This window comes from Molothrus ater, chromosome 1 (assembly GCF_012460135.2).
Source record: "Molothrus ater isolate BHLD 08-10-18 breed brown headed cowbird chromosome 1, BPBGC_Mater_1.1, whole genome shotgun sequence".
In the NCBI taxonomy this organism is placed as follows: Eukaryota; Metazoa; Chordata; class Aves; order Passeriformes; family Icteridae; genus Molothrus; species Molothrus ater.
Genome location: NC_050478.2, coordinates 151,719,768 through 151,747,075, shown reverse-complemented (window position 1 = coordinate 151,747,075; position 27,308 = coordinate 151,719,768). Strand labels below are relative to the sequence as shown.

The 27,308-nt window shown below is 49.1% G+C and overlaps 2 protein-coding genes across 2 annotated transcripts; both read left to right on the top strand.

The window, feature by feature from the left end:
• Window positions 1-945: 945 nt before the first annotated feature.
• On the top strand, window positions 946-3,016 carry LOC118684244 (lymphocyte antigen 6E-like). Its single transcript, XM_036379015.2, has 3 exons — window positions 946-1,055; window positions 1,158-1,277; window positions 2,750-3,016. The coding sequence occupies exons 2-3, from the start codon at window positions 1,169-1,171 to the stop codon at window positions 2,959-2,961; spliced, it is 321 nt and encodes a 106-aa protein (XP_036234908.1). The 5' UTR covers window positions 946-1,055; window positions 1,158-1,168; the 3' UTR covers window positions 2,962-3,016.
• A 9,638-nt stretch (window positions 3,017-12,654) lies between these two features.
• LOC118697538 (lymphocyte antigen 6E) lies at window positions 12,655-22,796 on the top strand. The gene is made up of 3 exons (XM_036400246.2): window positions 12,655-12,795; window positions 17,026-17,145; window positions 18,266-22,796. Exons 1-3 carry the CDS (start codon window positions 12,744-12,746, stop codon window positions 18,472-18,474), a joined length of 381 nt encoding a protein of 126 aa, XP_036256139.1. The 5' UTR covers window positions 12,655-12,743; the 3' UTR covers window positions 18,475-22,796.
• The last annotated feature ends 4,512 nt before the right edge of the window (window positions 22,797-27,308 follow it).

Below are 27,308 nucleotides of genomic sequence, written 5' to 3'. Positions count from 1 at the left end.
CCGGCTCTCTTCACAGAGTAGGGAGACAAAACAATTCCTTCTCTAGCTGGGGACCCAGGACAACCAATCCAAATGTCAGGCCCAAGAGCACAAACAACAGCAGAATGAAGAGAGAAAAACAAGATGGATGGGACTTCATAAGCTAAAGCTGTAATTGGACAATTAACTCCAATATGCAAATGGACCAGAACTTATAAAAGTGAGAAACCCTGTGACTGGTTATGCATTTTGTGACCATTTTGGGTTCATCTTGGGTGTAGCCCAGGCTGGGCTCTTGTGCTGCCCAAGGTGGATCCATTGAGGCTTTCTAATAAATCCCTACTTTATTCTTTAGCTCTGTCCAGTCTCTGTTCTAGGTCAGCCTTCACATGGCATCACTTCCTTTTTTTTTACTACTTTCCAGAAGTCTGGCCTACCACATTCTGGTTTTGAGGGCAGACACAGACATTCTCGGCAGAAAATGCCATGTGACCTTCCTGCCAATCATCTGCCACTGCTGCAGATGCAGGAATTATCTCACCAAATCTGCCTTTAGCACTTAAACCCAGCTTTTGGTTAAGATTTTCCATTCATTCCCGATTTTATGCTAGAAACAGAGTTGACAGAGCATCTGAGGGACTCTCACCAGACCTCCTAGAACTGAGGTTAGGCCAGTTCGGTGACGTTCAGGCACAAAAAAAAAGAGATGTGACAGCAGTCTCTGAGCCAGATGAAAGAGAAGTAGGACACTGGGCATTGTCCACCTCCTCAAAACGCTACGGGCATCTTTAAATTCTCCCTGCCAAGCCCTGCCCAGGAGAAACCCTGAGCAGTAATTGGCAATTCCCGTGGCTGAGCCCTCAGGACCGAGCTGCTACGGCTCAGCAATAATCTCCTTCATAAAAGCCCCCGAATCCTTGAATTCTGCTCACATCTCCTACTCCCAGGGATTGCAAACAGATCGATAACACTTCTCAGCCTGAGCCAGAGGAGACAGAGAGGGATTTAGCGCTGCTGCCACGGGTCAGGAGATAAAGAAAGTCACTGGTCATTCCCACAGAAACATTCCTCAGGCTGTAAGGAGGGAAATGGAGATTTCTGCAGTGGGGTTTTTGTAGCCTTTAAACCTTGTAATGTGCTTTTTTCCTGGTTTTTTTTTTTTTTTTTTTTCACCCCAGTTTATCCATTCATGTGCTACACCTGCCAAGAACAGGAGTCCAACAAGGACTGTTTGACCATTTCCATGTGTGCCAAGGAGGACAAACACTGCGTGACCATCCGGAAGGACGTCGGGACAAGTAGGTTTGGGAACAACACCTTGTTTGTTTCGTAGGAGAGCAGTCCCAGGAATGGGATTTCATCCCAGTATGGGAACAACAGGCCTTGATGACCAACTTTTAGGAAACACTGACCTTGTGGCTGCTGCAGTGTCCAGATACCCTTGATATTCCCGCTGGAAACTGGGGAAATGATGAGGACACAGGAAGCAGCGCCAGGGAGTGGATTCACACCTGGAGCTGTGTGTGTTTCACTCCCAGAACTGTTCTGAGAAGTGTTTTGGCCAAACACTCACTGTGGCTGACTCCCTGTGCCAAGCACAATACTTCAGGTCTGTCCTGGGGGCTCCGTGCCCTCAAAGACCTCCACGTGCTCTTATCCCAAATCTCAGATCGTGCAGAACATTCCCCCTGTGTTTATGCTGTAGGAAAAACCACCCTGGTGGGAACGACCCAGCCTGAGCATCACTTCAGGCAGCTGGAGCTGAGAGCCACAGGTGTTAATTCCACGTTAGGACTGACAAAACCTAAAAACATGGAGCCCAGAGAAGTCCTGGTTGGACTTGATGAACTTAAAGGCCTTTTCCAACCTTAACAGTTCCGGGATCCTATGGCACTGAGGCTGCCCCATCCCTGGAAGTGTCCAAGGCCAGGCTGGATTGGCCTCTGAGCTACCTGGTCTGTTGGGAGGTTTCCCTGCCTGTTGGATTACTCCTGGCTTTTATAGAAACAGGGCAACTGAGAGGCATTTTAAAAGATTTTATTCCATTATCAGTCTTGATGAAGGGTGAGACATAAAAGATATAAAAGTCAGCATCATCCTATCAGAAGTCAAACTATTTCCTGGTTACAATACTTTATAAATGTTTTCAGCCTATTGGCTTTTGCCACACAGTGCTGCTAATACTTCTAACACCAATCACCTATATTTTTATCCCACATGGTCTGCTACAATGCATCTTTCACAGTTATAATTCTCTAAAACATGTGGGGTTTTTGCAAGGCCATAGTTTGAAACTTGTTGAAACTTGTTTCTAGTTCAGTTTCTCTCTCAACAATGTCATCTCTGTTCCATGGCCTTCCTAAGTCAGCACACTTTATCTCAGTGTTTGCATACAGATGCACAAGACTGTGTGAGCTTTCAGTCAGGTTTTGAGAATTCATTAGAAATCCATTTCTCACATCTCCCCCTCTTTTTTTTTTGATAGTAAAAACTTTTTTGATGGTCTTATTTATAATTTGTTGTACATAGTGAAGTATACAAGCATACAATTCAGTACAAATCCACTTCTCATGTCTGCCCATGGATGATTTTTAAGTTGCCTTCCCAAGCCATTCCATGATTCTATGATTAATTCCCTGAAATTTGCCTTGAGGATTAGTGCCTGGCCTTCCTTTACTCACCAACACAGATGTAGCCACAAAAATATTTAAACAATTATTTTTCATCCTCCCTTTCCTCCTTTCTCCCTCACTTTTATTTCCTGCGCTAGAGCCCAACAAGCCTAAATACGTCATCTCCAAGATGTGTTCTCCAACATGTCCAGAAACAGGTCAGCAACAAATCCAAAGCTCCCAGAATGTTTCCTGCTGTGAGAAACCCCTGTGCAACGTGAATGGAGTCAGCAGCAGGCAAAGCAGCCACGGAGTGATGTCCCTGGGTGTCCTGGCCAGTGCCACTTACATCTTTACATACGGATTGTGATGGGTTTGGAAGAGCTCCCCGTGATGGCTGAAATAAAATTGTTGCTCTAGAATAATTTTCCACTCTCAGAGATTCTTGTTTTGTGGTTGAGCTCTCCCCTGGGATTCTTGAGAGAGCTAGGATAAGTCAGGTGCTGAACTCCAATTGATTTCCTGAGCCTGCCTGAATCCGAAGTGTCCCCAGACATCCAACTCACCTAAGAAAACATATAGAAAATGGCCTTTTTGACATGTTCAAGCTTCAAATCATTATTGCTCCGAGGAGATCCTTGAAGGCATAGTTTTGTCTCTCACTTTCAAAGCTCTGTGAGGAACAACATCCCACCCTGCCTGAAACACAGGCAATGGCTCCACAGTCGTGTCAGCACAGGGGATGATCAGTGAATTTGTTCACAGTGAGTTTGAGTTATCAAACATCTGTTTATAAACAAGCAGGTGTAAGTAAAGCTGATTTGTGGCAGTGTTGTGGGCTTTTCTCCAGCCTCAGTGGGGAGAAATTTCTGGCTCCTCAGGGCCTTTCCTCCCATTCCCATTTTGGAACGAGCTTCTCTCATCAGAGAAAAGGGGGAAAGGCAGAGAGGGGAAACATGTGGCTGAGAGAGGAAAGGCAGTGGGAAGGTGGGAGGGAGAAGGGAAGGAATGGGGAGAGCCCGCTGAGCTGGGAGCTGCTCTCACACTGCCTCCTCATGGACCTCATTCAGCTGGAAAAGACATCCCCGTATCTATTCCCCTCTTTTCTCCCCAGGGCCAAAACAACCTCACACAGCTGTCACCAATCCCTGTCATTCAGAGGCTGTGAGAGGCCTTTCTACAGAGCCACGTTCCTGGCAGAGAAACCATCGATTGTGTTGAGCTTTGTTTGGTTCTGCCCTCCATGCTCTCCGCTCCCTCCTCTCCCCGCAGGAGCTGCAGCTGAGGGGACACAGAAAAGCTCTGTAGGAGGCCTGAGGGTGTCACAGAGAAGAAGGAGGGCAGCCAGCCAGGGACTCACACAAACAGCATAGAGCTTCTTGGGTCACAGCCCCAGCTGCAAGCTCCCATTCCTGGAAAACACACAGAAAAAAAAATTAAAAAAAAAAAAAAAGAGAAAAGGAAAAGCTGGCGGCATCCCTAGCTCAGCTGTGTCCTGGGAGAAACCAGAGCTGGTCCAAACAATTGAAGGGTGTCGGGTTGTTTTTTTTTTTTGTTGTGTTTGATGGTTAAATGAGATCTTTGCTTTCTCTGAAGCATTGCCCTGGAACTCTGCTGGGTTGTTTTGGTTGCACATGTGGATTTTTGAGGCATTTCAGAGCGCCTGGATTTCAGTTTTCCAGGAGGACAAAAGATTCCGCATCAAGCTTTGTGCTGTGAGCTCTGGATCTGGTGACTGGTTTTAAATATTTTGTTTAAGGGATGGAGGGGAAACGAAGGAAATTAAGGAGGTGACACCACAGTGGTGGGCAGGGACAAGAGGACACTGACACCCCACTGAGCTGTGCCTGGAGATGACAGATGTCAAAAGACCAAATCAACAGCAGAACCTGCCGTTAATTTTCTCTCACCAAACACAACCTCAAAAGGGAAGGAAAGTTAGGATGGAGAAGGGGAAGAACAAGTTTTTAAACCAAAAAGAAGGAAGAGATGTCCAGCTGCTCAGGGCAGGCACTGGTAGGGCTGTGGTGGCTGTGCTGCATCCCAGTCCCAGGAGCAATTCCTCCAGGAGCAAGTCCTCCCTACCCTGCACAGTTTTTCCCTGCTGGGCCTCAGGTGCTTTTAAAAAAACTCCAAGAAAGTTGAGATCCAGGCCAAAGCTGTTATTGTTTTACCACCTGTCATATTGGCAGGAGAACGAGGAAGTAGAAGGAGCAATTTGTATCTCAGTTTTACTGGACACGAGAAAGCAAAATCTTGGCGGAGAGACCATCTGGAGGGGAAGGAACAAGTGGAGGGTTGAGATAAGTCCAGTGAGGGTGTGGGGAACGAGGATGGACACATTCAGGAGGGAGAACGAACTTTATCCTGGTCTTTTGCAGACCCTTACTCCCAGCTTTTCCCCCAGTTTTCACCACGGCAGTCCAAGTGTGCTGCCAGAAGGTCAAGTGAGAGTGGTTTCCTACAATTGTCTACAAATTTAGAGGAACTCTTTCTCTTCCTGGAATTTCTGGATGCCAAAGCAGCTGAAGTAGCTGGGATTATCCCGACTGATTCTCTGGAGGCGAAGGGATTGTGATTAACAGGATTTACTCCTTGTCTTGTCCACCCACCTAGCTCCTGGACTGAAAGCTCCCAGTTGTGGGAGCTGAAGGTCACGGAAAAGTAAATCTGGAGGAGGGAATTCTGGATGGACTTTGTCGCCACTGATCCTTTGAGTGGAAGATTGCTGTAACTCTTTCAAATAAAGAAGGAAGAGGGACAATTTAAAACTCTCCTTCTTGATTGGAGGTGAGGAATGGGCTGATTATGAAGTCACAGCTCCTTTTCTAAACTGGTTCCTCCCTTCCCTGGGCTGGAGGAAGGTGCAGGTAGATCAAGGCTTCTGTGGCTCAGCTTTAGGCAAAGCCTAAATCTCCTTTTTTTCCCCATGGATTGAATCAGTCCCATTTCCCTTTTCCAGTGTGAGGTTTGGAGGCTGCTGCTCTCCAGGCTGAGCTGTCTGGGAGAAGAATTCCAGGTGATTCTTGGAGCCTCAGTGTAGGATTTGTTTTTCCAATGCCACAACTCTGAGCTGCACTTGCAGAGTCAGGAGTTGTGTTTGTGCTTCCACGTGTGGAGTAAGAGGGAAAACAGGTGTGGAGACACAACCACATCAAACACAACAGCAAGAGCCACTTTGCTGCCACAGATATTAATGAGATGAACTAATTAACACATCAAAAGTGAATAAAATTAGTGTTTTCTATGTAAATATGCAAATCAGTGGGGGGTTGTCAGCCAAAGTGGTGTCCAGGAAAACTGGGAAAAGAAATGCATCACAGCTACCAAACCCAGCCTGTTTCTCCTGCTCCCGTTTCTTTGCAACAGGGAGATTTGGGTGTTTGGGGAGACTGGGTAACAACAAATCACAGACTCATTTAGGTTGGAAAAGACCTCCAAGATCATTGAGTCCAACCTGTGACCAATCCTCACCTTGTCAACCAGACCAGAGCACTGAGTGCCACCTCCAAAGCCTTTCCATGAAGAAATGTGGAAATAACCCATTATTATAAAGGGCATAGGGACACACAGAGCAACCAAACCAAGAGTGGGGGGAAAAAAGCTCTGAAATAAATCATCAATCAACAGTGTAGGGGTTATCAAGGAGGCAGGGATGATCAGCGAGGATTTTGTGACAGGTGGGTGATATCCTTCCCTGTGAGAAGATAACAAAATCTGTGAGGGCAAAAGTGGTACCTGTCACACAGCTCAGCCTTAATAAAGCTTTTGGCACAGTGTGACGTGATGGGCTCAGAAGCAAAACCAAGGAAACCCAGTCAGGCTGAAATCACGAGCAAACCACAGCCAACAAATTTGCTGTCAGGCTGGAACGATCCATTAAAAGGCTCCTCTTGGCTCTGGGATGATGCAAAGTTTTAATTGCTGGTTTGGATGATGTATTAGACAATAAATTCACTGAGCTCACGGCTGACGACCTGAGAGAATCTGCAAACAGGAGAATTCTGGGTGATTCCAGTAAATGTAAGTGGTAGGTTGAGAAAAGAGGGTGTAATTTAGGAAGGACAAGCACAAAAAGCTCTCCAGTTAATGTGGCACAAATATGGGATGAGGGAATCTCCCTCGCAGCAATCTGGCAGGAAAAGAAGATGTGCTGGATCACAAGTTTAACACGTGTCAAACTTTGGGAAAAACTGTGAAACAAAGCCCTGCTGGAATTCTGCACTCCATGGAAAAATCTTACAGATTGCACTGGGAAGTGTGAAGTGGAGTGTGATGGGATGAGAACCTTCCAGATCCTCCAAATGGAAGGCTCGGGCTGCTTTGTTCTTCCCACTTTTTGTGCTGGGGTTGACACAGCAGCAAAGAGGATTTTTGATAGGATCAGAAGGAATTCCTGGCATCCAAAGTAGGGTGAAGCGCTGGAAAACTGCCTCCAGAAGCAGCAGCTTTAGTACCATAATTAGGATTCATCAAAGCATGGAAAAACTCTGCTCTCAGCGTCTCCTCCGTGTCTCCACTGGGGCTGGAGAATGAACTCATTCCTGGTCATTCCCATTCCTGCCTCTCTCTGTCACCTTTCTGTCATTCCCATGTGGAGCTGGTTCCCTCCACCAGAGCAGAATTGGGGTGTTCAGGGCTGGGTTTTGCTTCATCACGGAACCATGGAATGTTTTGGGTGGGAAGGGACCAAAAGATCTCGTTTAGGTGGGAAGGGAGCAAAAGATCTTGTTCCAACCACTCTGGCCATGAGCAGGGACACCTTCCACGAGATCGGGTTGCTCCAAGACAAAGGCTGAACAGCAAAAGTGACCCAAAGCTCTTCCAGTGATGTGGAAAGAACTTCCATGCAGGAATTTTCACTCCAAAGGATGCCCAGCTCCAGGGATCCCAGGATTTCAGTCAACATTAAAGCAGTGCTGAGGCAGAAGGCGGAGAGAGCTCTGCATAGGAATCACGGTTTCCCCATTTTCCAGCTGAATCCTTCCTCAGGCAAGTCCTTAAATTCCGCACAAAGAACTGGGGGTGCCAGGGGTACAATTTTCCTTGGTCCAGGAGAGGCAGGAACAAGCCCTGGCTCTGTGCCCAGTGCTCACAACAGCTCACCTGGGACCTGCCTGCAGCTCCAGATGCAGAATTTGATGTTAATCAGCAATTAGATAACGAGCAGACGCTGCTCCTGGGAATGAGAAACTCCCTTCTGCAGTCACAGGAAACCGGAGGAATAAAACTCCCCATGAGATCTTTCGGGAGAGGAGAGAAGAGATTTTATATTTGATAATACAAAAAATCTTGGAGAAGGTGGATTTTGCCTTTCACACTCTTCCTCGTGGATTTCATTGGGTCACAAGCACCAGTGTGGGTGTGCCCAGATCATCTGTCCCGTGTCACTTCTGTGCCACCAGCAGCCAAAAAAGATGAAAGCCCTGCAACTCTCCTTGTGCCTTTAAGGCTGAGCACAAGGGGAAAGTAAAAGGTGAAAGGCAGAGCAAAAAAAAACCCCAAATTTGGACTTGTTTTTTACAGCTTTTGGTGAGACAATGCTGTCTTTGCTCACTTTCTGTTTCGTTTTCCCCGTTTGACATGAGATTCCTGAATATTCCAGCCCTGTTGTTTACTTTATCTGGGCATTTTATGGCTCCCACCCTGCTCTTAGTCCTCTGGAGTTTCCTATCCAAGGTCAGCTTGTTCTTTCTCTACTTCTGAATGAACACAGGCACTCAGCAAATGCTTTTCCTTTTACCTTTTGCTCTGCTGCTTCTTCTGGATATTCCACACATTCCCATTCCTATTTTTTTACACCAAGTTTAACATTTCCACTACAAACCTCCATAAGTCTATCACCTTGCCTACAGCTTCAGCATATTTTTGTATTGCCTCCTTGGAGCCTGGTGAATTCCTTGCCCACAGAAAAGTGCTTTTTTTTTGGTGGAAGGAGTAAGGGAAAGGACTGAAAAGCCTCTTCATATCCCAAAAAACCTGGAGATGAGGCCCCTGTTGTGGGAGAGGAGGTGCCCAGACAATTTTGTGGATGGCCCAGAACCTTTGATGGCACAAAAAAAAGGCCAGGATTGGGGAAAAAAAAAGCTGTAAAATGAGTCCAGAGTTCACCCAGGAGACAGAATTAGGCCTGGGGACAGGGATAGACATGATATAATTAAGGATTAGTGTTGGAGAAGAGAATCATGAAATACCCTGGGTTGGAAGAACAAAAGGATCAGCAATTCCAACCCTAAAAGTCACAACCTGGGGCCAGAAACAGATGGAGACAAACCCCAGCACATGGTCAAGGTCATCCAGGACGTGGCTGGAGATGGGGACACTCACAGGGCCTAAAGGGTTAAGCTTGAGCTTAAAGGGGGCTCCTGGAGCCATGGGCACAGTCTGAGGAGGGCCCTACTGAGACTGCTCAGGGAAATTAAAAAGTTTTTTGCCTGAGAAACAAGATCTTAAAGAGTCACAGTTGTTTTCCTGTCAAAAGCCTAAAACAAGCACGGCTGAGGGTGACTCACACAGACTTTGGAAGGAGGAAGTGTGAGAATTCCAACACCAGCTGAGCCTCACCAGACAGCAATCCACTTTCACCTTAGGCTCGGGGAGAGAAGGGAAAAGGAAATGTGGACGTCAGCCAGAAGTGAAACTTCATCCACCTGACAGCCAGATTCTGACTGCAGGTTGTGGTTGGGGGGGGGGGCAGATAAAGGTTTAATTCCTTTATCTGTAAAAAAATATAATAAATGGTGCGGCCCAAAGATCTCTTTGGGCACCTTTATTTCAGGAATTTTCAGGAATCTCAGAGGCTACCTGAGAGAAATCTCAATTTTTCTCCACAGGATGCAGTAGAGGTGGGTAGAGGACAGTGACCTGTTTGGCACCACAGGCAGCAAAGAATAACCTGCAGCTTGGTTTGCCCACGGAAAAATCTATGTCTGGAGCATCCTTGGGTGCTCCAAATGTGATCCTGAGGGTCTCCTGGACAACTCTGACCCAGAGAGATCAGGAGGGATTTCAGGAGGGGAAACATCCAGGGTGGGATGAGGAGGAAGGGCTGGGATATGGAGTCGGGCCTCTCATCCAGCAGGATGGTGGGAGCAGGAATTCCGGGGATTCCAGGGATGGAATTCCAGCTCCAGCATTCCATAGGGTCTGGGGGGCCGTGCCAGCACCTGGAAAAGCACTTTGTGGCAGCAAAGTGCTCTGGAAAAAGAGAATTTTGGGGATGAGAGGAAGCAGCAAGGATGGAGGTGCTGGGTTCCTGCTCTCTCATGTCCTCCCACTCCTCTCCACATTTTGGCAGGTGAGGCAGGACTCTGTCACAGAGCAGTTCCAACTCTGGAAGAAATCTGAACAATTGAACAATTCCCAACTCCAGAGCATGATGCAATTACTGGAAAAAAAAAAAAAAAAAAAGGTCTCTGTCCCCTTCCTGTGTCATTGGAGGAAAGCTGTTTGAGCAGTTCTGCTCCACTGACGGGGAAACGTCTCATTTGCAAATTCCTCTGGGGTTTTGGTGCCTCACATGCACAGCCAGGCCCAGGAAGTCTCACACAAACCCTGAAACAGAAGCGTGGGTGGGGAAAGAACCTCTCTGTGTCCCACCTGAAGCTGAGCAAGCTTTTACTGACCCTCAGTTACAAGCTTTAACTCATCTAGTGCCTGTTCAACATCAAACCCTTGCAGGCCTAGTTAGTCTAGGTTTAATTTCTGCACCATCTCTGCTGCCCCCACCCATCAAGGTCCTGTCACACTCATAATTTCCTGATTTTAACTGTACCCATTCCTCCCCAGCATGCCACAACCATGAAGTATTTACCCCAGCACCAGTTTGCCCTCTGATCCAGCCACCTCTTTAACTCCTTCTCCCTCAAGTGTGTTTTTATAGCTGTCTCCACCTTTTCCCAGCATGTGTCACATTCCTGGTGCTGGACTCTACCCCTGCTGCCTCTCTTGCTTCACCCTTCTTTTTGTGAAGAAATACTTTTTGGCTTTGCTCTCACAATATTAAGCCAATGGTTCAATAAAGTCCTCCAGTGACCTCCAAACTTGCAAGAAGAGGCTGGAGCACTCAGGGCAGTGTTTTGTGGGCTGGACTAGAACAGAAATCTTTGCCGGCAGAGTTGCTGTGTTGAGTCTGTCCCATACAACAACCTTGGGGAGCAGCTGGGAGATGATCTTAGGCCACAGAATATAAAATACCCTCAGTTGGAAGGGACCCAAAAGGATCACCAGGTTCTCAGGAGGGCTTCCTTCCTCACCTGGTGTAATTCCCACCACAGAAAACTGGTCCTTGGTGGCTCTGGTCACCTCTTCCTTTTGCAGCATCCTGTCATTAGTGCTGTCCCCGCCCAGCCATTCCAGCAGTATCGGGATGACTCCAGATCCCGTGCTGGGTTGTGACCTCTGTGACTCTTAGGTCCTCCCTGTTCCTTCTTATCAGCAGACAGACCCTCTTCGGGGAAAAAAAAAATGGGGCTGATAATGTTAAATTGAAGTGTTGGAGAAATCCTGGAAGCTGTAGATCCTGGGGATGAGGAGAGTGTAACATAAAAATCCTTAATCTGGGTTGGAAAAGAACTTAAAGATCACTCAGTTCCAGCCTCCTGCCATGGACAGGGACACCTCCCACCATCCCAGGTTGCTCCAAGCCCCATCCAACCTGGCCTTGGACACTTCCAGGTTTAGGACAGCCACAGCTTCTCTGGGAAACCTGTGCCACAGCCTCACCACCCTCACAGGGAAGAATTCCTTCCCAATATCCGACCAAAATCTACTTCCTCAGCCTGTATAAAACAGGGGTTTTGTAAATGTGTCTGAATTATGTTTTCTCAAGTTACCACAAAGCTGAAACTTCCCAGTTGTTTTAGTATTTGGTTTGTCCCAGCAGCCTGTTCCAGAGGAAGACATGAGACCACAGAAACTGCTCGGAAGTCAGTTCCTGCTAGAATACCTGGCAGTGACAAATAAAACTGAGCCATGGGAAAGAAAAGGGAAGCAGGGGTTTGCAGGCATGGGTTTGCTTCCCAAGCAGAGTGCTCTGAATGCCTCCGACAAGACAGGAGCCGGAATTTCTCCTGACAGATGCATTCGCCAAGAAATGCTGACTCTGCAGAATTAAACCCATCTGTGGCACAGAGTTTGTCAAGCCTGCTTGTTTCCTGCTGGCTCACCAGCCTTATCCTCCATTGCCAAGCTTTCCTGACAGCCAGTTTCACAGGGGCCCTCCCCCGCTGCCCCTCCTGCAGCTCATTTCCTAGAGGATTTAGTTATTTCCATGGGACCTACTGAATTTGGGACACTCCAACATCAGGGGACTTATTTACAGTCTGAAGACTCATCCTGCCAAGCAGCCCAGGCTGTCCCATACCACCCCAGCTGCTGGGCTCTTCAAGCTTCCCAATCCTGTATGTCTAATCCAATTTAGGCTCTGGTCAACAGATGGGGGAGTTGGTTCTTTATGTGCTTGGATCGTGAGCGGGGGCTGAGCGTGCAGAGGGGTCAGACCTGCAGAGGGGGTGTTGAATGCAGGGACAGGTTCTGTATCTGGGGGAGTCTTGCCTGCAGGAGATCCATGCAGGGAGCCCTGGATACAGGGAATGTGTGAGTACAGGGTGGTTTGGAATGTGTGGAGGACGATGTGTGTGTATGCTGCTCAGGGGATCTGTGAGAGGAGATGCACGGAGGAGGGAAGTGAGGCAGGAAATCAGCAGGTCCTGTGGGTAGAGGGAGTCAAGAGAATCACGGAATCCCAGAATAAGCTGACTTGGAAGGATTTGACTTGGATGAGTGGGGTTCAGCACAGAGGCAGCCCCCTACTCCCGTCTCCTCCTTCAGGGAAACAGAGGGGACCCGAAAGAGCGCTGGAAAAAGCCTCTTGGGGCACGGCTAGGGGAAAGCTGGCTCTGTTCCCCCTCGGCCAGCCGCTACCACGCCGACACGCACTTCCCAGCGCCCCTTTCCCGGCCCCGGTTCTCCCTAGCGGGGAAACGAAACAAGGCGTGGCCGGGGAGGCGGAGGGGGGAGGCGGCGCGGGGGCCGGGCCCGGCCCGCGGGGCGGAGCCGCCGCCCTTTCCCCACCCCCGGCGCCCGGCCCTGCCGCCAGCCCTGCGCTCCTCCAGCCGCCCTGCGCATCTCCGCGGCCACATCGTCCGCACCATGAAGGCGCTCCTGCTCGCTGTGCTGGCCGCGGTGCTGTGCGTGGAGAGAGGTAAGGAAAGGAGATGTCCCCACCACCATCGCCTGCCCCGCAGGTCCCCCGGTCCCTCGCCAGCCCTGCGTTAGAGAGCAAATTGGGGGTTGGGGGAGCGATGCTTGTGGCAGGGTAGGCTGTGGAAGTTGGAGGTTTTTGGGGGATATAAGGGTTGAAAAGGGGTCGGGGGCACAGCGCTGAGCCGCGTTATGGTTCGGAGCGGGATGCGGGGGTGTCTTCCCAAGACGTGCCTCGCAGCAATGTTCCTCCTGAAGCAGGAACTTCAGGTCTGCCCCGCCTGTATGAATAGGTGACCATCTCCGGCTGTGCGGGTGGATGTGCTGGAGCTTTTCCCAGTTGCAGCTCGAACAAAGAGCAGGGCCGGCTCCGCTCCCCCTTTTCGGCGCAGCCGGCCGGGATAACGGCGCTGGGATGGGCTGAGATGCAGCCGAGGGGGAAGGGGGGTGGAGGGGAGAGGCAGCCCAGCCCCGGCAATGGCTGATGGAGCGAAGTCAGGGCAGAGCCACTCGTGATTCTGGCTCCTGCTGCCCCCTCTGAGCATCCTTCGGGGAGCAATGACCCCTAAGGGGACAATGCCCTGTGAGGGGCTGTTGCCGAGCCTGGGGAGAACGCGGTTCCTGTTGCTGTGTGTTTAGCTGCCAAGTTGCCCAAGTCGCAGGGCCTGCCATCCCCTCCTTCCCACGGACTCCATTCCTTACTATTCCAAACTCCTTGGGGCCGTGCGAAACCACGTATCGCTCCCATACGAGAGAAACCTAACAAAGAGCCAAACGGGAGAGTTCTGAGCTCTCCCAGCCCCTGCTCAGCAAACAGGGTCCGTTCTTGTTTTTTTTTTTGAGGGCACCGCTGAGATGAAATCGGCTGTTTGCGTCCCTTTCCAATTCCTCCCTCCCGGTGGGATCCGGGAAGCAACTGGAGATTAAAGCATTGGGTCTCCGACAGAGCCCAGCTGGCTTGGGCTCAGTTCCAGCGGTCAAGGCCAAGGCAGTAAAGGGTTTCATCCCCCCCCCCAAAAAAAAAAAAAAGCACAACCCCTTCAGCTTTAAAAGTTAAGTTTTTATCCAGGCAAAAGGGTTTGCTGCAGGTGGTTTTATCCCCAAACACTTCCAGCGTGTCCTGGGGGGATTTCACAGAAAAGCTTTACCTCCTGCTCAAAGATCTTGCCTGTGGATCTTGATAAGGATTTTGCCTAAGAGAATGGAAAAGCGACATCGGGGCTGAATGGGAAAACTGCCGATGCAACAGCATTTTCCGGGTGCTAGTGAGCTCCAAAGTGGGCTTTTAAAGGCCTTTTTTCCCCCGTGTCTTTGCAAGAATGATTCAACCCCTTATCTCTAGGAATTCCCCCAAATGCCCTGCTCTGTTTTGGTAGCTCTTTGTTCCTCCCAGAAGCTAAGCAGCGATCAAATAAACACATGAATTCTTCCACTGATGAAAACAAGGCTTCGCTTTTGCATTGTTCTGTGTTGTGATTTTTTTCCCCCCTTTTATTTCTTTTCTTGTAACCTTGAGCTCCAACTCTTTGCTCCGTCTACAGCTGCATGAAATTATTTCTGCCACCCCTCTTGTGCCTTTTGTCTAAACCACTCAGCCTACTTGTGCTCTCATAACTCTGCAGTGGGTGTTTTCTTGGGGCAGAAAGTGCCTGAATATTTCCTTTCTTAAACTCTGCCTCTCCTAGAAGGATTTTTTTTTTCTTCTGTTCAGACAAGGGGTAATGGGTAGGTGTGACAATGAAAAACACGGGGACAGGTAGGACAGGCAGTGGCAGGAGCGGAGATTAAGTCACGTGGCAGAGAATTTCATGCCCAACAGCACTTTTATGTCATGTCCAAAGATTTCTGGTGTGTTTGCTTCTGGAACCTTAAACGAAGGGCATTGCACCACTCAGCGCCTTCAGTGCAGTGACCAAACACACATGGGGACATCTGTCCTGCCAGAATACCTGCAGGAAGCCTGTAATCCACTTCATTCCTGATTGCTGAAGATTCCTGGGATGAGTCAATTCACCTCCTCGGGGTGGTTGTGAGGTAAAGAGTTTGGGACAGGTCACCTGAGACTTGGCAGCAGAGCTGGGCTTCACTCCGAGGTCCCACTTGGAGTTGTGGCCACTGAGCCCAGCGAGGGGCAGTGACTCAGTGGCTGGTCCCATCCTCCTCCTCCCCGTTTCCTAAACGAAGGAATCTCTCCTGGAGGTTTTGACTCAGCTGGTGGCCCTGTAATCCCGGTGCTGTGGGTTGTGGTGGCTGCCTTGGTGTGCTCAGGTAACCCGGGTTTGTTATGGGGGTTGTTTCCAGAGTGAGGATCCTCGGAGGGTGCGTGAGCCAGTCCAGGAAATTCCTGCTTGGGGGGTTTGTGGTCTTGGCTTTCATTCCAAAGCAGAGACTTGGCTGCTCTGCTGTGACATTCAGGATCTCCCACTAACCCACTTTAATCTGTTTCTTTGAGATTATATTTTGTTTTCTTTCTCCTCCTTGGCTGTGGCTGCTCAAAAGTCATTCCTCCGAGAGCAATTGTTATTTTTTTTTCTCATTTTTCTTGTAGAAGCCTTTTATTTTCCTGAGAGAAACAGGAATGAGAAGAACAGTCCTGTGGCAGAGTGGGACAGATGCTGAGCAATATTTGTCAAAATAATAATTCTTCAAAATATCCATGTCAGTAACTGCTGTGCCTCAGAGAGCTCTCCCAGGGCTTCCCCTGCTTCAATTCCTTAGGAAAATATTCCAAGGGGGTCTATAAGAAAGCTGGAGAGGGATAGGACAAGCAGGAATGGGTCCAAACTGAAAGAGAGAGTAGGTTTAGGTTGGGTATTGGGAAGAAATTTTTCCCTGTGAGGGTGGTGAGGCCCTGGCACAGGTTTCCCAGAGAAGCTGTGGCTGCCCCATCCCTGGGAGTGCCCAAGGCCAGGCTGGATGGGGCTTGGAGCAACCTGGGATAGTGGAAGGTGTCCCTGCCCATGGCAGAGGGTTGGAACTGAATGATCCTGAAGCTGCCTTCCCCACCCAAACCATTCTGTGATTTTTGATAATCCATGGGGCTGGCTCACACTTCCCACCCTCAATCTGCCCCCACTCTGTTTTGCATCCCATAAATATGGAAAGGGAAAGGCAGTGCCTCGTGGAAGGGCTGCCTGGGAGCTCCAAAATCCCGAGCCCATGGAAGATTGGGAACAGACCTGATCTGTCTGCATATGTAGGTCAACAATTGCAGCGTGGATGTGATGCTCTTGTGTGTAAAATACAGAGATCAAAGTGCCCGTGGCCTTGCTGAGTCTCTAGTCCAGGCTGTCTCCACAACCATTTCCCACCCCAAATGCTGTTTTCCAATCATTCCTCTTTGTGAAGGATGAGGGATGGGAGCCAGCAAATCCATCCTGCTGCTGTAGGATAAGCCTTAAATGGCCTCAAGTTGCTCCAGGGGAGGTTTAGTTTGGAAATGAGGAAAAAAATTTCTTCACTGGTCAAATTTTGGAACAGTGGTTGAATCACCATCTCTGGAAGCATTGAAAAAATTGTGCAGCTGTGTTGCCCAAAGACTTGGTTTAGTGCTGGAATTTGGCAGTGCTGGGTTAATGGCTGGATTCAAAGATCTTAGAGGTCTTTTCCTGAAATGATTCTACGATTCTGTAGTTTTAGGGCACCTGCTGGTCTTGCAGGTCTTGAGCTTTCTGCAGCTGAAAAATCATTTCTACCTCATGCTGCAGCTCAAGCATGGCCTGATCTTGGTGCCCAAAGCCAGGTCATGGAAAGTTTGAACCTATGGTCACACCTGGAGCATTTCTCATCAGTGTCACAGAATCTTAAAATCAGAATGGTTTTGCTTGGAAGGGACTTCAGATCATTCAGTTCCACTCCCCTTGCACCCATATCCATGGTGGCTGAGCTGAACGAGCCCAAACCTCAAAAATTTCTCCTCTGGAGTTTGGTGTAAAGTTGGCAGCTGTAGCTCGGGCACATTCTTGGTGCAAACAGGGTGGTGACAGAAAGTACCAGGCTGTGGTTGTATCAGCTTTAGCTGATAAGAGCTTGAAATGCCTCCCCGAGGCTTGAACCCTTTGCTTGGCCAATTTTTTTTGGGAAAAAACATCCCCTGTTGCAGGTTGATAAAAGTGAAACAAAAAATGTGGCTGTGGGCAGATGCGAGACATCCCGTGGGACAGAGGTGGGGACCTCCAAGTGAGGACATCTTCCCACCAGCTCCTAAATGAGGTTTGCCTTTCTCTTGCAGCCCACACGCTCGTCTGCTTTTCCTGCTCGGATGCCTCCTCCAACTGGGCCTGCCTGACGCCTGTCCAGTGTGGGGAGAATGAAAACCACTGCGTGACGACGTACGTCGGCGTGGGACTCGGTGAGTGGCGACAGCAGCTCCTCCTGCCCCTCCTGGCTTCTCTCCTGGGTCACCTGCTGGGCTGCAGCGAGGCTTTGCCTTCTTCTGGCTGGGTTGGGGAAAAAAAAAAAAAGAAAAAAAAAAAAGGGAAAGTTCTGCTTAGCAACTGAGTGTCGGACCATCCCACGGGGATTGTGAGGAGGGACGCGCTGCCAGGAGGAGTCACGTTAAAGCCCACGTGCCTGCACCGATGCCCGCCAGTCCGGGGGGAATTTCAGGCTGGGGGCGGGGAGTTTGCTGATGAATAAGTGAAAGCGTGGAGGATGCTGCAGGCTCCCTGTGTGGGAAGCTCCAGGGTTGCTATTCCTGCTGATTTTTTGCCTCCTGTTTGGGTTTCTTGTCCCCCAGTCCCACCTTTGCTTCGCTTTCTGTGGACGAGGTGGGAAGGGAGGGTTGTGGGTTTCCTTCCTGAGTGCCTGGAGAGATTTGGGGGGGGTTCTGTTCTTCCCAGCTGCTGTGCTGGGAGGGAGGCACGATGCTCTGGCAGATCTCCTGGAACCTTTGCAGGAATCAGAGCACATCCTGGCTCTCCCTGGCAGGAGAGGGGGAATTTCGTGCCCAAGTCTGCAGCGTGGGTGGGTCAGATGTGCGCAAACAGAGACTGGGAGCTTTTATAAACTTCCTTTTGTAGCCCACTGCTAATGGTTTCCTCTTTCCTCTTAACATGGGCTGTGCCCCTCTGTAAAATGCAGACTTGGCACCCAAGTGTCTCCCCAGTGCTCCCTGTCTCCCTTGAGGAGCCCCAGAGTGAAGCTCAAGGGGAATTTTTGGGATTCCTCACGGGAGCTGTTGTGGCTGAGCATTGACCAATCCAAAGGGGTGTCCCTGGGGTGCTGTGTGGTCTCTGGGGTGTTTGTGTGAGCTTATCACGAGTGATCCTTGATAAGATGGGCTGGCTGGGACTCCTGTCTCCGAGAACCACTTCATCCTCTCCGGAGCACTTCATCCACTCTGTGCCACCTGCTGCACCACCCCGGCTCTTCCAGCGCTGAAATTCCTTTGCAGAGCAGGCGATCAGAAAAAAAAACACATTCTAAACCTGCCTTTTTTTCCCTTCCTCTCCACCCCACCCCAAATCCAGGCGGCAAATCCGGCCAGTCCATCTCCAAGGGATGCTCTCCCATCTGCCCCAGCGCCGGGATCAACCTGGGAATAGCGGCCGCCTCCGTTTACTGCTGCGACTCCTTCCTCTGCAACATCAGCGGTTCCAGCAGCGTCCGAGCCAGCTACACCATCCTGGCCTTGGGAATTCTCTTCAGCTTCATCTACGTCCTCCAGGCTCGCCAGTGATGGGGCTGCCTGAGGAAGGGCCGCCCTCCCACGGGTCTCGTTAGCCAATATCTTCTCTGTTGCTGTCTGCAAGGAGATCCTCTTACTTCTCAGCAGGCTTCCAAGGTGATTGTTTCCCAGACTTTTTTTGCCTCTTCCAAGTGAGTTGGAGGACCTGGGTGGTTTGGCTGAGCTGTTCTCCTCCTCCTGTGGACGTCTCCCGCTGCACTCTCGCTCCTCCTTCGCCAAGGTGGATGATTTTGGAAGGGTTTCTGCTTTTTCTACCTATTAATAATCCCCCTCCCACCCCCCCCCCTAATTTCTAAAGTTGGTTAAGCCAGGCTGGGACTCGCTGAGAACAGATTCACCCCAAGCACCACCAGGTCTGCTCCAGCACATGGGTGGCACAGGCAGAGGGAATGCACGATCCAAAGGGAGACACATTCCTGGCCCCTCGCAGCTGCAGTCTCTTTTTATAAAATTGTCTCGTTTCTTCTGATCCTGGGCTGACTTTTCTGGAAAACCAATGCCGTGTACCTTGTCCTTCCAAGTTCTGTAAGTGCCAGACCTGAATAAACTTGCTCCTGTTGTTACCTGAGGTGGGACGTGTGTGTGTTTCCTTGCTCCAGGGATTAGGAACTCTTTCATGGAAAATCCCAATGTTGGTGCCATCACGAGGGTCCCTCACCTTCTCAAGCAGCTTTTGGGTGCTTCATCTCCACTTCCTTTCCAGCGGTGAGCGGCAAATCCATCTCCTCTCTGTTGCTGTCTGATAAAAACCTCTGGGCCAGCTTGTTCCACCTCCCTTGGGAATGACTTTTTCCAGGTGCATTTTACTGATAAATGCCGGGTTTGTCTGGGGTCTGAGTCAACTCTAACGGAGCAATTACCCTGGCAGGAGGACTCTGCAGTGAATCTGCATTTTACAAAGACTTGGTGCCTCAGTTTCCCCACTTTGGACTTGTCATGGTGACCACCACAATGACGATACCTGAATGGGCAACAGGTCTGAAAAATGTGGTGGAGTCAGAGGAGAAGATGTCAATACCCAGATCTTAAGGTCCAACCTTCAATGCCTGATGGTGCCCATGGACTGCCGGAGGTGACTTCACCACCCAACCTTCCACATCTGCTGTCTCTCTGCTCCCAGGATCTTCCCAGCTGTTTTGCCAAGGTTTTTCCTAGAAGTCCTCAGCTGTCCCATGGGAGATGTGTCCTCCTGCCCCTCTCTGTGTCTTCTGTCCTGCCTACTCTGCTTGCCTGTGGACCTGCTCGCCACAAACCAAGCCAGAATTCAGCCTTAAACTGTCAGGTTCAAGCTCTTTGTCACTTCCACTGATTGATCAGAGGTGCACTGGGCTTTTTTTTTCCTTCTATTTCTAGCAGCAGAACGCGGGTGTTGGCACATTTTAGCCATGCTTTGTACCTGCTTCTCCTCTGTCAAAACCCAAACAAAAGCTCCACAAACTTTCAGTTCCACCTCTGCCCCCTCTTCAGGTAGTGATAAATGAAAGGTGTTTGCAGTTGTACAGAAATGTTGGTAACAAAAGTGGTTTTATGTTTTTTCTCCCCCCCCCTCCCTTCTCCCCCTCTTTTAATTAAAGGGACAGAGATGTTAATGACAGCTTTTCCAACAGGAGGGATGGGTCATTGGGATGCGATCTGCAATTTAGGGGTTAATTTGGGAAGAATGCATCACTTGTGCTGGTCCTTGGATGTGCCTTCCTTTGGACAAAGCATCCTCCTGGGACCTTGGGGCCTGAGGTGCCCCACAAACCTCTGCTATGCACGTGGGGAACAGGGAAAATTGGGGAAAAACTTCCTAAACTGAGATGAATATTCCCCAGCTTCCCTGTGCCTCAGCCTTCCTCCCAAAAGGGTTCAAAACCTCACTTTTTGGGTTTGTTTGTCCCTCAGCACTCGCTGTGACAACGAGGTGGCACCCAGAGCACTCTACATTGAATTTAGGGAGGCTCTGCCTTTTCTGGCCATCTGGAAAAAGGTTTTGGGGTTGGTTTGGGACTCGATTACCTTTAGCAAAGAGCTGAAGTTCAAAGCCATCAGCTGTGTCCTGATGTCCATCCATGCTTTTATGAGGATCCTGACAATGTCACACTGGACGACCCCATGGGCTGAAGGCCTGGTTGTCTCCTCCAAGGGCCATCCCCTTCCTTTCTTGGGGTTCCTTGGCCACTGCCAAGGATTTGGTTGTGCCAGGGAGCAAAGGCTGGTGGGAGGAGCATCCAGTGGCTGCTTATCCCAATAAATAGCAAATTAACATTTATGGAATTGCCAGGGGAGTGAGCTGAGGGTTGGTTGGATAAATTTCACAAGGAGATTCGTTTTTCTTCCTCGCTCTCTTTTTGTCTCTTCCTTCCCATGTACTCTACGCGAGAATATGGAAAAAAGGGATATTTTCAGTATTTCCTTTCCTTTTTTTCCTGGCAAAAAAGACATTTGGATAGATCCATGTGTGTTTGAGAGAGGGAGGGGGTTGACAGCTTGTCACAGTTGAATCCCAAGAACTTTCTCATCAGTCATGCCAACTCTCACTATTCCTGGTCCTACTCTAGGTTTATTTTTTGCCTCCAAATCCCCAGAATGACAAACCTGGTGAGAACCTCATCTTTTGTAAAACCCGGGCCTGAAAATGGGCAGGTGAAAGTTAATTAAAATAATTAATAATAAGGCAATAAGTAGGAAAAACAATGGGATTTACGAAGTGTTCAGACTGGTGGCTGGGTTGTTGATCCAAATGCTGGATTTGGAATTTGAGGGCCGTGCTGGGACAGCCCTGACGTGCTTTGGATGTGTTTCTGTGGACTGTGGAAATGAAGAGATCAAAATTTGAGCAGAAAACTCAGATATTCACCTGTTCTGACAAGACAAGAGGTTATGAAGGGAGGAGGTTTGGCTCCCTAGAAGCAAAAAATATCCAAGAAGAGTTTTTACTGAAATTTAAGAACTAAAGTGAAATACCTGCCCACTTTTGGAGCGTGTTCCTGAGAAAATGCTTTCAGTGCTTCCATTCTGGAAATGGCTGTAATTCACCAGCAGCTGCTGCCATCTCCCACCACCACACCAAGGGCTCGAATTTTTGTGGATTGTCTAAAAATGCTCAAAATCCATTGTGGCATCAGCGCTTCCCACGCAGGATCCGGGGGTTTGCTGTTTGCCCAAGAAAAGGACTTCAAAACGAGCGCAGTTCTTCCAGCTGGTTTTGAGAATTGGTTTTTTTTTTTTTTTGTTTGTTTTGTTTTTTTAATGGGCAAAATTTCTTTTGGAAACCACAAACTCGACCTGACTTCCTTGCTGCAAGAGAACGAATGGTCAGTTGCTTGATTATTGCTCCAAGGATCCGCTTTGCTGCTCCAAGGATGTCGTGGATTGGTGTTGGTTTGCTCAAGTTGGGGTTTTTTTTTTTGGAGGGATTTGTCTCCCAGGGACTTTACTTGCTGTGAAAAAGGAGGCTGTGGTCCCGCCACCCCTGTGGGAAGCTCTGGTCGGGGTGTCTGTGTGTCCATGGATGAGTTACAGGATCTGCGCCCTCTGGAAAAAGCAGATGTGGTGCACATCTGGATGGCTGGAGGTTTAGGGCTCTTTCCCTTGCTCTGGTTGGTCTCAGCTGTTTGGGAGGAAGGTGGCTCTGGATCCTTGATCCTGAAGGAGTTGTTTCACCCCTCTCTGAGGCTGTTGAGCAGGAATGGAAACAGAAATGCTCAGTTTTGCATTTTGGGAATGCCCATGGTGCCCAGGGAAGCAAAGCCCTGGGTTGGTCCTGCCACCTACTGGCTTTTGCCAGACGCGGTGGAGGAACTTTGAAGTCTAAATCTCTGAAATCAAGGCAGATGAGCTGCCTTAAACCAAATAATTGCACCCAAAGCAGAGAGTCATCATCAGCAGAGACAGATTGAAGGTTTTAATTTGTCCAGCTTTGCTCTGATCGTGGAAATTGAGAAGTAAAAGGCTTGTGAGGCTTCCCAAGTCCAACGTTTTCCATGGGAGCACTTTTTCCCAGCCCTAATCCTCCAGTTCCATCAAATGAAAATACGTGAAGCCAATAAAATGTTGCAGGAAAAAAAAAAAAAAATGTTGGCACGTTTTATTTCAGCTTTGTTGGATGATCCGAGGTGGTTTCCCTGAAATGCTGATTTTACTAATTCCTATCTGTGAGATTTGTAACTGTGTATTATCTTTATTGTAACAGGATAAATGGGATAAAGAAGCATCCATCCCTTTAAATATATTAACCTAAGTATAAGTGAAGTGTATGTTCCATCTTGTTTCTTATACTCTAATAAAAATATATGGAATTAATAAAAAAAATATATATACACTTGGAAGGAGATTTTTGGGTGGTTCTGCAGATATTCCAGATATTAACTCTTGTTTTGTGTGGAAGGAAAATGCCTGGATTGTATTCCAAGCTCAGGGCTGTGGGCTGTGGGCTGGAAAATAAAAAGGGCAGACCAAACTGAGGGACTAAAGGAGGGTTAAATTCCTTCATTTCATCTCAGGGCCATTGGAATCTCTTCCTGGGGATGGATAAAGAACAGGGATTGTCTTTGCCTTCAATAGCTCATAAATATCCTTGACTTGCCCGTGACCCCGCTGGGAATGGAGATGGGATTTGGCCTTGGAGCCTGTGCTCTTCCTTGTGGGAGAGGGCTGCTATTTTGGGCACAAAAAGGGCCCTGTGTGGGTGTCCGTGGGCAGCTGCTCCTCTTCCTGCCCTCCCAGGGATCCAGCCCTGCTCCTGCCTCCGGACACATGGACGGACGCACGGACAGACGGACACAGGGCTGGGCGCTCTGGGGATTTCCCCCCTGCTCTCCCCAGCATCCAGCTCTGCAAAGTTACATCACTCTAATTTTTGTTTAAGGATTTTATGGGATCCCATGGGAGAAGGGGATTATAATCCCTGGGGAATATAAGAAAAATGAAGAATAACAGCGATGGGCTCGGGAGTTTCATTCCTTTCCTCAGGATAATTCCAATCTGGGCTTCCATTTCCACCTCAATCCGTATTTTGCAGCCTGACTTGCAAGTGGTTTTTGGGATGGGAGGGGCTCCAGTGGTGACAGGGAATATTTTGGGGACTGGGGGGACATTGCACAGAAGAAACCTGCATGTCCCTCCTGCCTGGCATTCCCATTTTTCCTCACATTGTCACCATGTCCCAGCTCCTGCTGTTCCCTAGGGATCTGCCTTTCTCTGCACAGGCCCAGGATGGGCTTTTCCATATTTCAGCTGTTTGGAAAGTCGAGGAAAATGGTGCTACATCTCCTGTTTGCTCTTCAGATGTTCCTCAATGGCATCCCAAGGTTGTCCTGATCATCCCAGGATGGGAGACTCCAATGGGGCTGAGGTGGGAGAATTCCGGCCTTCCCATCACAGGAGCCTGGAATGGTTTTTGTTGGAAGGGACCTTCAAGATCATCTCATTCCAACCTCCTGCTGTGGGCCCTCCTGCTCTCCTAGGCTGATCCAGGCCCCAGCCCACCTGGCCTTGGACACTGCCAGGGATCCAGGGGCAGCCACAGCTTCTCTGGGAATTCCATTCCAGGGCTTCCCAACCCTCACAGCCAAGAATTTCTTCCCAATATCCCATCCAGCCCTGCCCTCAGGCAGTGGGAAGCCATTCCCTGTGTCCTGTCTTTTCCCAAGTCCCTCTCCAGCTCTCCTGGAGCCCCTTCAGGCCCTGGAAGGGGCTCTGAGGTCTCCCTGGATCCTTCCCTTCTCCAGGCTGGACATTCCCAGCTCTCCCAGCCTGGCTCCAGAGCAGAGGGGCTCCAGCCCTTGGAGCATCTCCGTGGCCTCCTCTGGACCTGCTCCAGCAGATTCCTGCCATCCATGTGCTCATGACTCCAGATCTGGATACAGTATTCCTGATGAGATCTCATGAGGGCGGAGCAGAGGGGTTATATCCCACCCTTTGCTGTCTCTCTGGACAGGGCTCCTCTCTATCCGTGGCAAATACTGGTTTGGAAGAGGAAAAAGCTCTGGAACTGAAGAGGAGTCTCTAAAAAGCTGATTCATTTGGGAGTTTTGACGTTTTGGAGGAATCAAGAAAGGCTTGTAGGAAGCGAGTTTGGAATTTAAAATTGGAGTGGTGCTAAAGGAAGACAAAAAAAAAAAAGAAATTGAATCAAGAGTTCCAGCTTCCTGCCAGTGGTGACCCTCTGCACCTCCTTTTCTCCCCATTCCATGGGCGTTGAAAGATTGTGGGGGCAAGGGGGGAATGGCACCCCAAGGAGGAGATGGAAAGGTGGGATGTGCTTTATGTGGCTGTGGGAGCACGTCCCAACCTTCCTGCTTATCCTCTCCCAAGAAAAAGAGATTTCAGGAGTTGCACAACGTGTCCGGGTCTCCGTGATGTGACTTTCCTGGGATACAGGGAGCAATCAGGCACCAGGGCTGACATTAATAACTTGTTAATAAAGCTGCACAGAAATGTGACACAAAGAGCACCAAACTCATGGGGACAGAGGTGTGAGCACCTCCCTGCTCTCTGCTCCGCTCCAATTAACACCATCAACTGGGTGGATTGAATTTCACATGGATTCTTCTCACACTTTGTCACCCAGAGCTAAACCAGGTGCTTTCCACAGGTGCCCAAAGCGCTCCTGGCTCGGATTCCATCTCTCATTGTTCAGATGTGGCGATTCACTCACCCATTGCTGCTCCAGAGGCTGAGATTTGCACCTGAGCTCAGACCAGCAAAACCTGCTGAGTTCCAGGAGCAGCAGCACCCATTTAGTATCAAACTATGAAAGATGAAAAAAAAAAAAAAAAAAAATAATTCAAGTTCAATTCACTCCATAGATAAAGGATGGTGGCACCTTGTATGTGACCACTCAGGCTCTTTATAAGGACAAGGTGAAGCTACTCCTGCTGGAATTCAGCTCCTGGGTTGTTCAAGGCAATTTGGATAAAGTGAATTTTTCTCCTTATTTTATTTTCACCAGGAGGTTTTCTTGTCCTCGAGCTGGTTGGAACCAAGTGTCTAAAAATCACCAATTTTGGGAACAGGGAAACTTTAAAAATACCGAAATTATCCTGGAAAGTCCTTCCTTCCTTGGGAAATGGGCTGGGAGGAGGGATTTGCATTTTCTTCTCTTGTCAGGAGGTGGCAGTAGCAGGTCCCAGTTCTGCCAGTGCCTTCCCCTTGGGATGGACTGGGATGGGAGTGCTGCCATTCCAGGACCTTCTCCCAAGGGGAGTGATGGAGAAAGGACTTCATTTGGAACCTGTGGACAAGGAATAAATCCATCCCAGACCTCTCTTTGACCCTTTTCCATGCCAGATGCTATGGAGCCCCCTGAGCCCTCCCTTCCCAGCCTGTTTTCCAGGCTGAAAAAAATCCATCTGTCTCATAACTCCTCATGTTGCCCGGGGTTAAATCCGTGTTCCAAGCCACATGAAATGTTGGGATCACAGGGACAGGGTGGGATAGCTCAAAGAATTGAGTTCTGCCGTGGCTGGGCTCTGGTTGGGCAGGGAGAGGGGGTAGATCAGGACAGGCGGTGGTGATGTTGTGGGTGTCTGATAACAGCCTGATCAGCTGGGAGGAGATAAGGCCTTTTCCAGACATCTGGAACAAGCCTCACATTCCCAACCGCCTTCTTGTATTGTGAAACCATTCCCTCTTGTCCTGCCACTCCACATCCTTGTCCCAAGTCCCTTTCCAGCTCTCCTGGAGTCCCTTTAGGCACTGGAAGGGGCTCTGAGGTCTCCTCAGAGCCTTCTCTTCTCCAGGCAGAAAAATCCCAATTCAGCCTTTCCTCACAGGAGAGGTGTTGGTTTCCTCACCTTTCCCAGGGAGAAATGCTCTGGGAGCCACACAAGTTTTGGGATCAGAACCATCTTCCTGAAATCTTCAAGCACCTGGAGGCTGTACCTGAGCTGTTTTCTGGTGCAGAACACACTGAGCCTCTCACCTGGGCAGTGGAATCTTCATTTAAGTTTTCTACTGGTTTGGGCAGCTCCCAGCAGCCAAAAACGTGGATATTTCCATCTCCAGTGCCAAGCTTTGCAGGATTAGATGGAGATGAAAAGGGCCTGGAGGCAAAGCTGGTACTTTTCAGTCAGGTTATTTAGTGTTTTACACGTGTTGTCCTTGTTCTTCCCTTCTGGGTCAGCGAGAAGTGACTCAGGTAGGAAAGTATCTCCTGTTCCTTGGATTAAGCCTGGGACAAAGGCAAGGGATAATTAAGGCAGGTAACAGCTACACTGAACGAGCGATTTACATTCCTGCATCATTAACAATGCCTTGGAAAAGCTGGATGGGGCAAATCATCTCCAAATAAGTGATTGCTGCCTCAGTCAGAGTTGATGGGAAGGGAGAATTTTTCAGCTTTGAAGCAAAAAGGAACAAAAGGGAGTGAGAAAAGAATTGAGGGGGAAGGAATTAAAATTCCCACTAGTTATAAATATATGATCAATCCTTCCTAAGCACAACATAAACACACTTAAGGAACTATGAATCCTCTAAGATTTTAGGAATTATGAATCCTCCAAGATTCCCCCATGGGATCAGTGTATCCATGTGCTGGCTACTGGCCGGGGAAGTGATGGACATGCAGGTCTCACCCTAAAAGAGTTAAGAGCTACACAGAGGTTAATCTAAATAATAACCTGGAGATAAGAGGTACCTGCATGGAATTCAGAGAGGGAGAAAAACAGGTTGTGAAAAAAAAAAAAAAAGACAGGTGAATGATTACCTGAAAGGAACAGGACTCCTTACAAAAATAAATCATCTTGTTCCTGCCTTCTTTTCCTGGGGAATATCCAAAGTTTCTCCGAGCCCCAGGTGCAGCTCACAGCACATGGCTGGGGCACAGAGTGGGACACGGC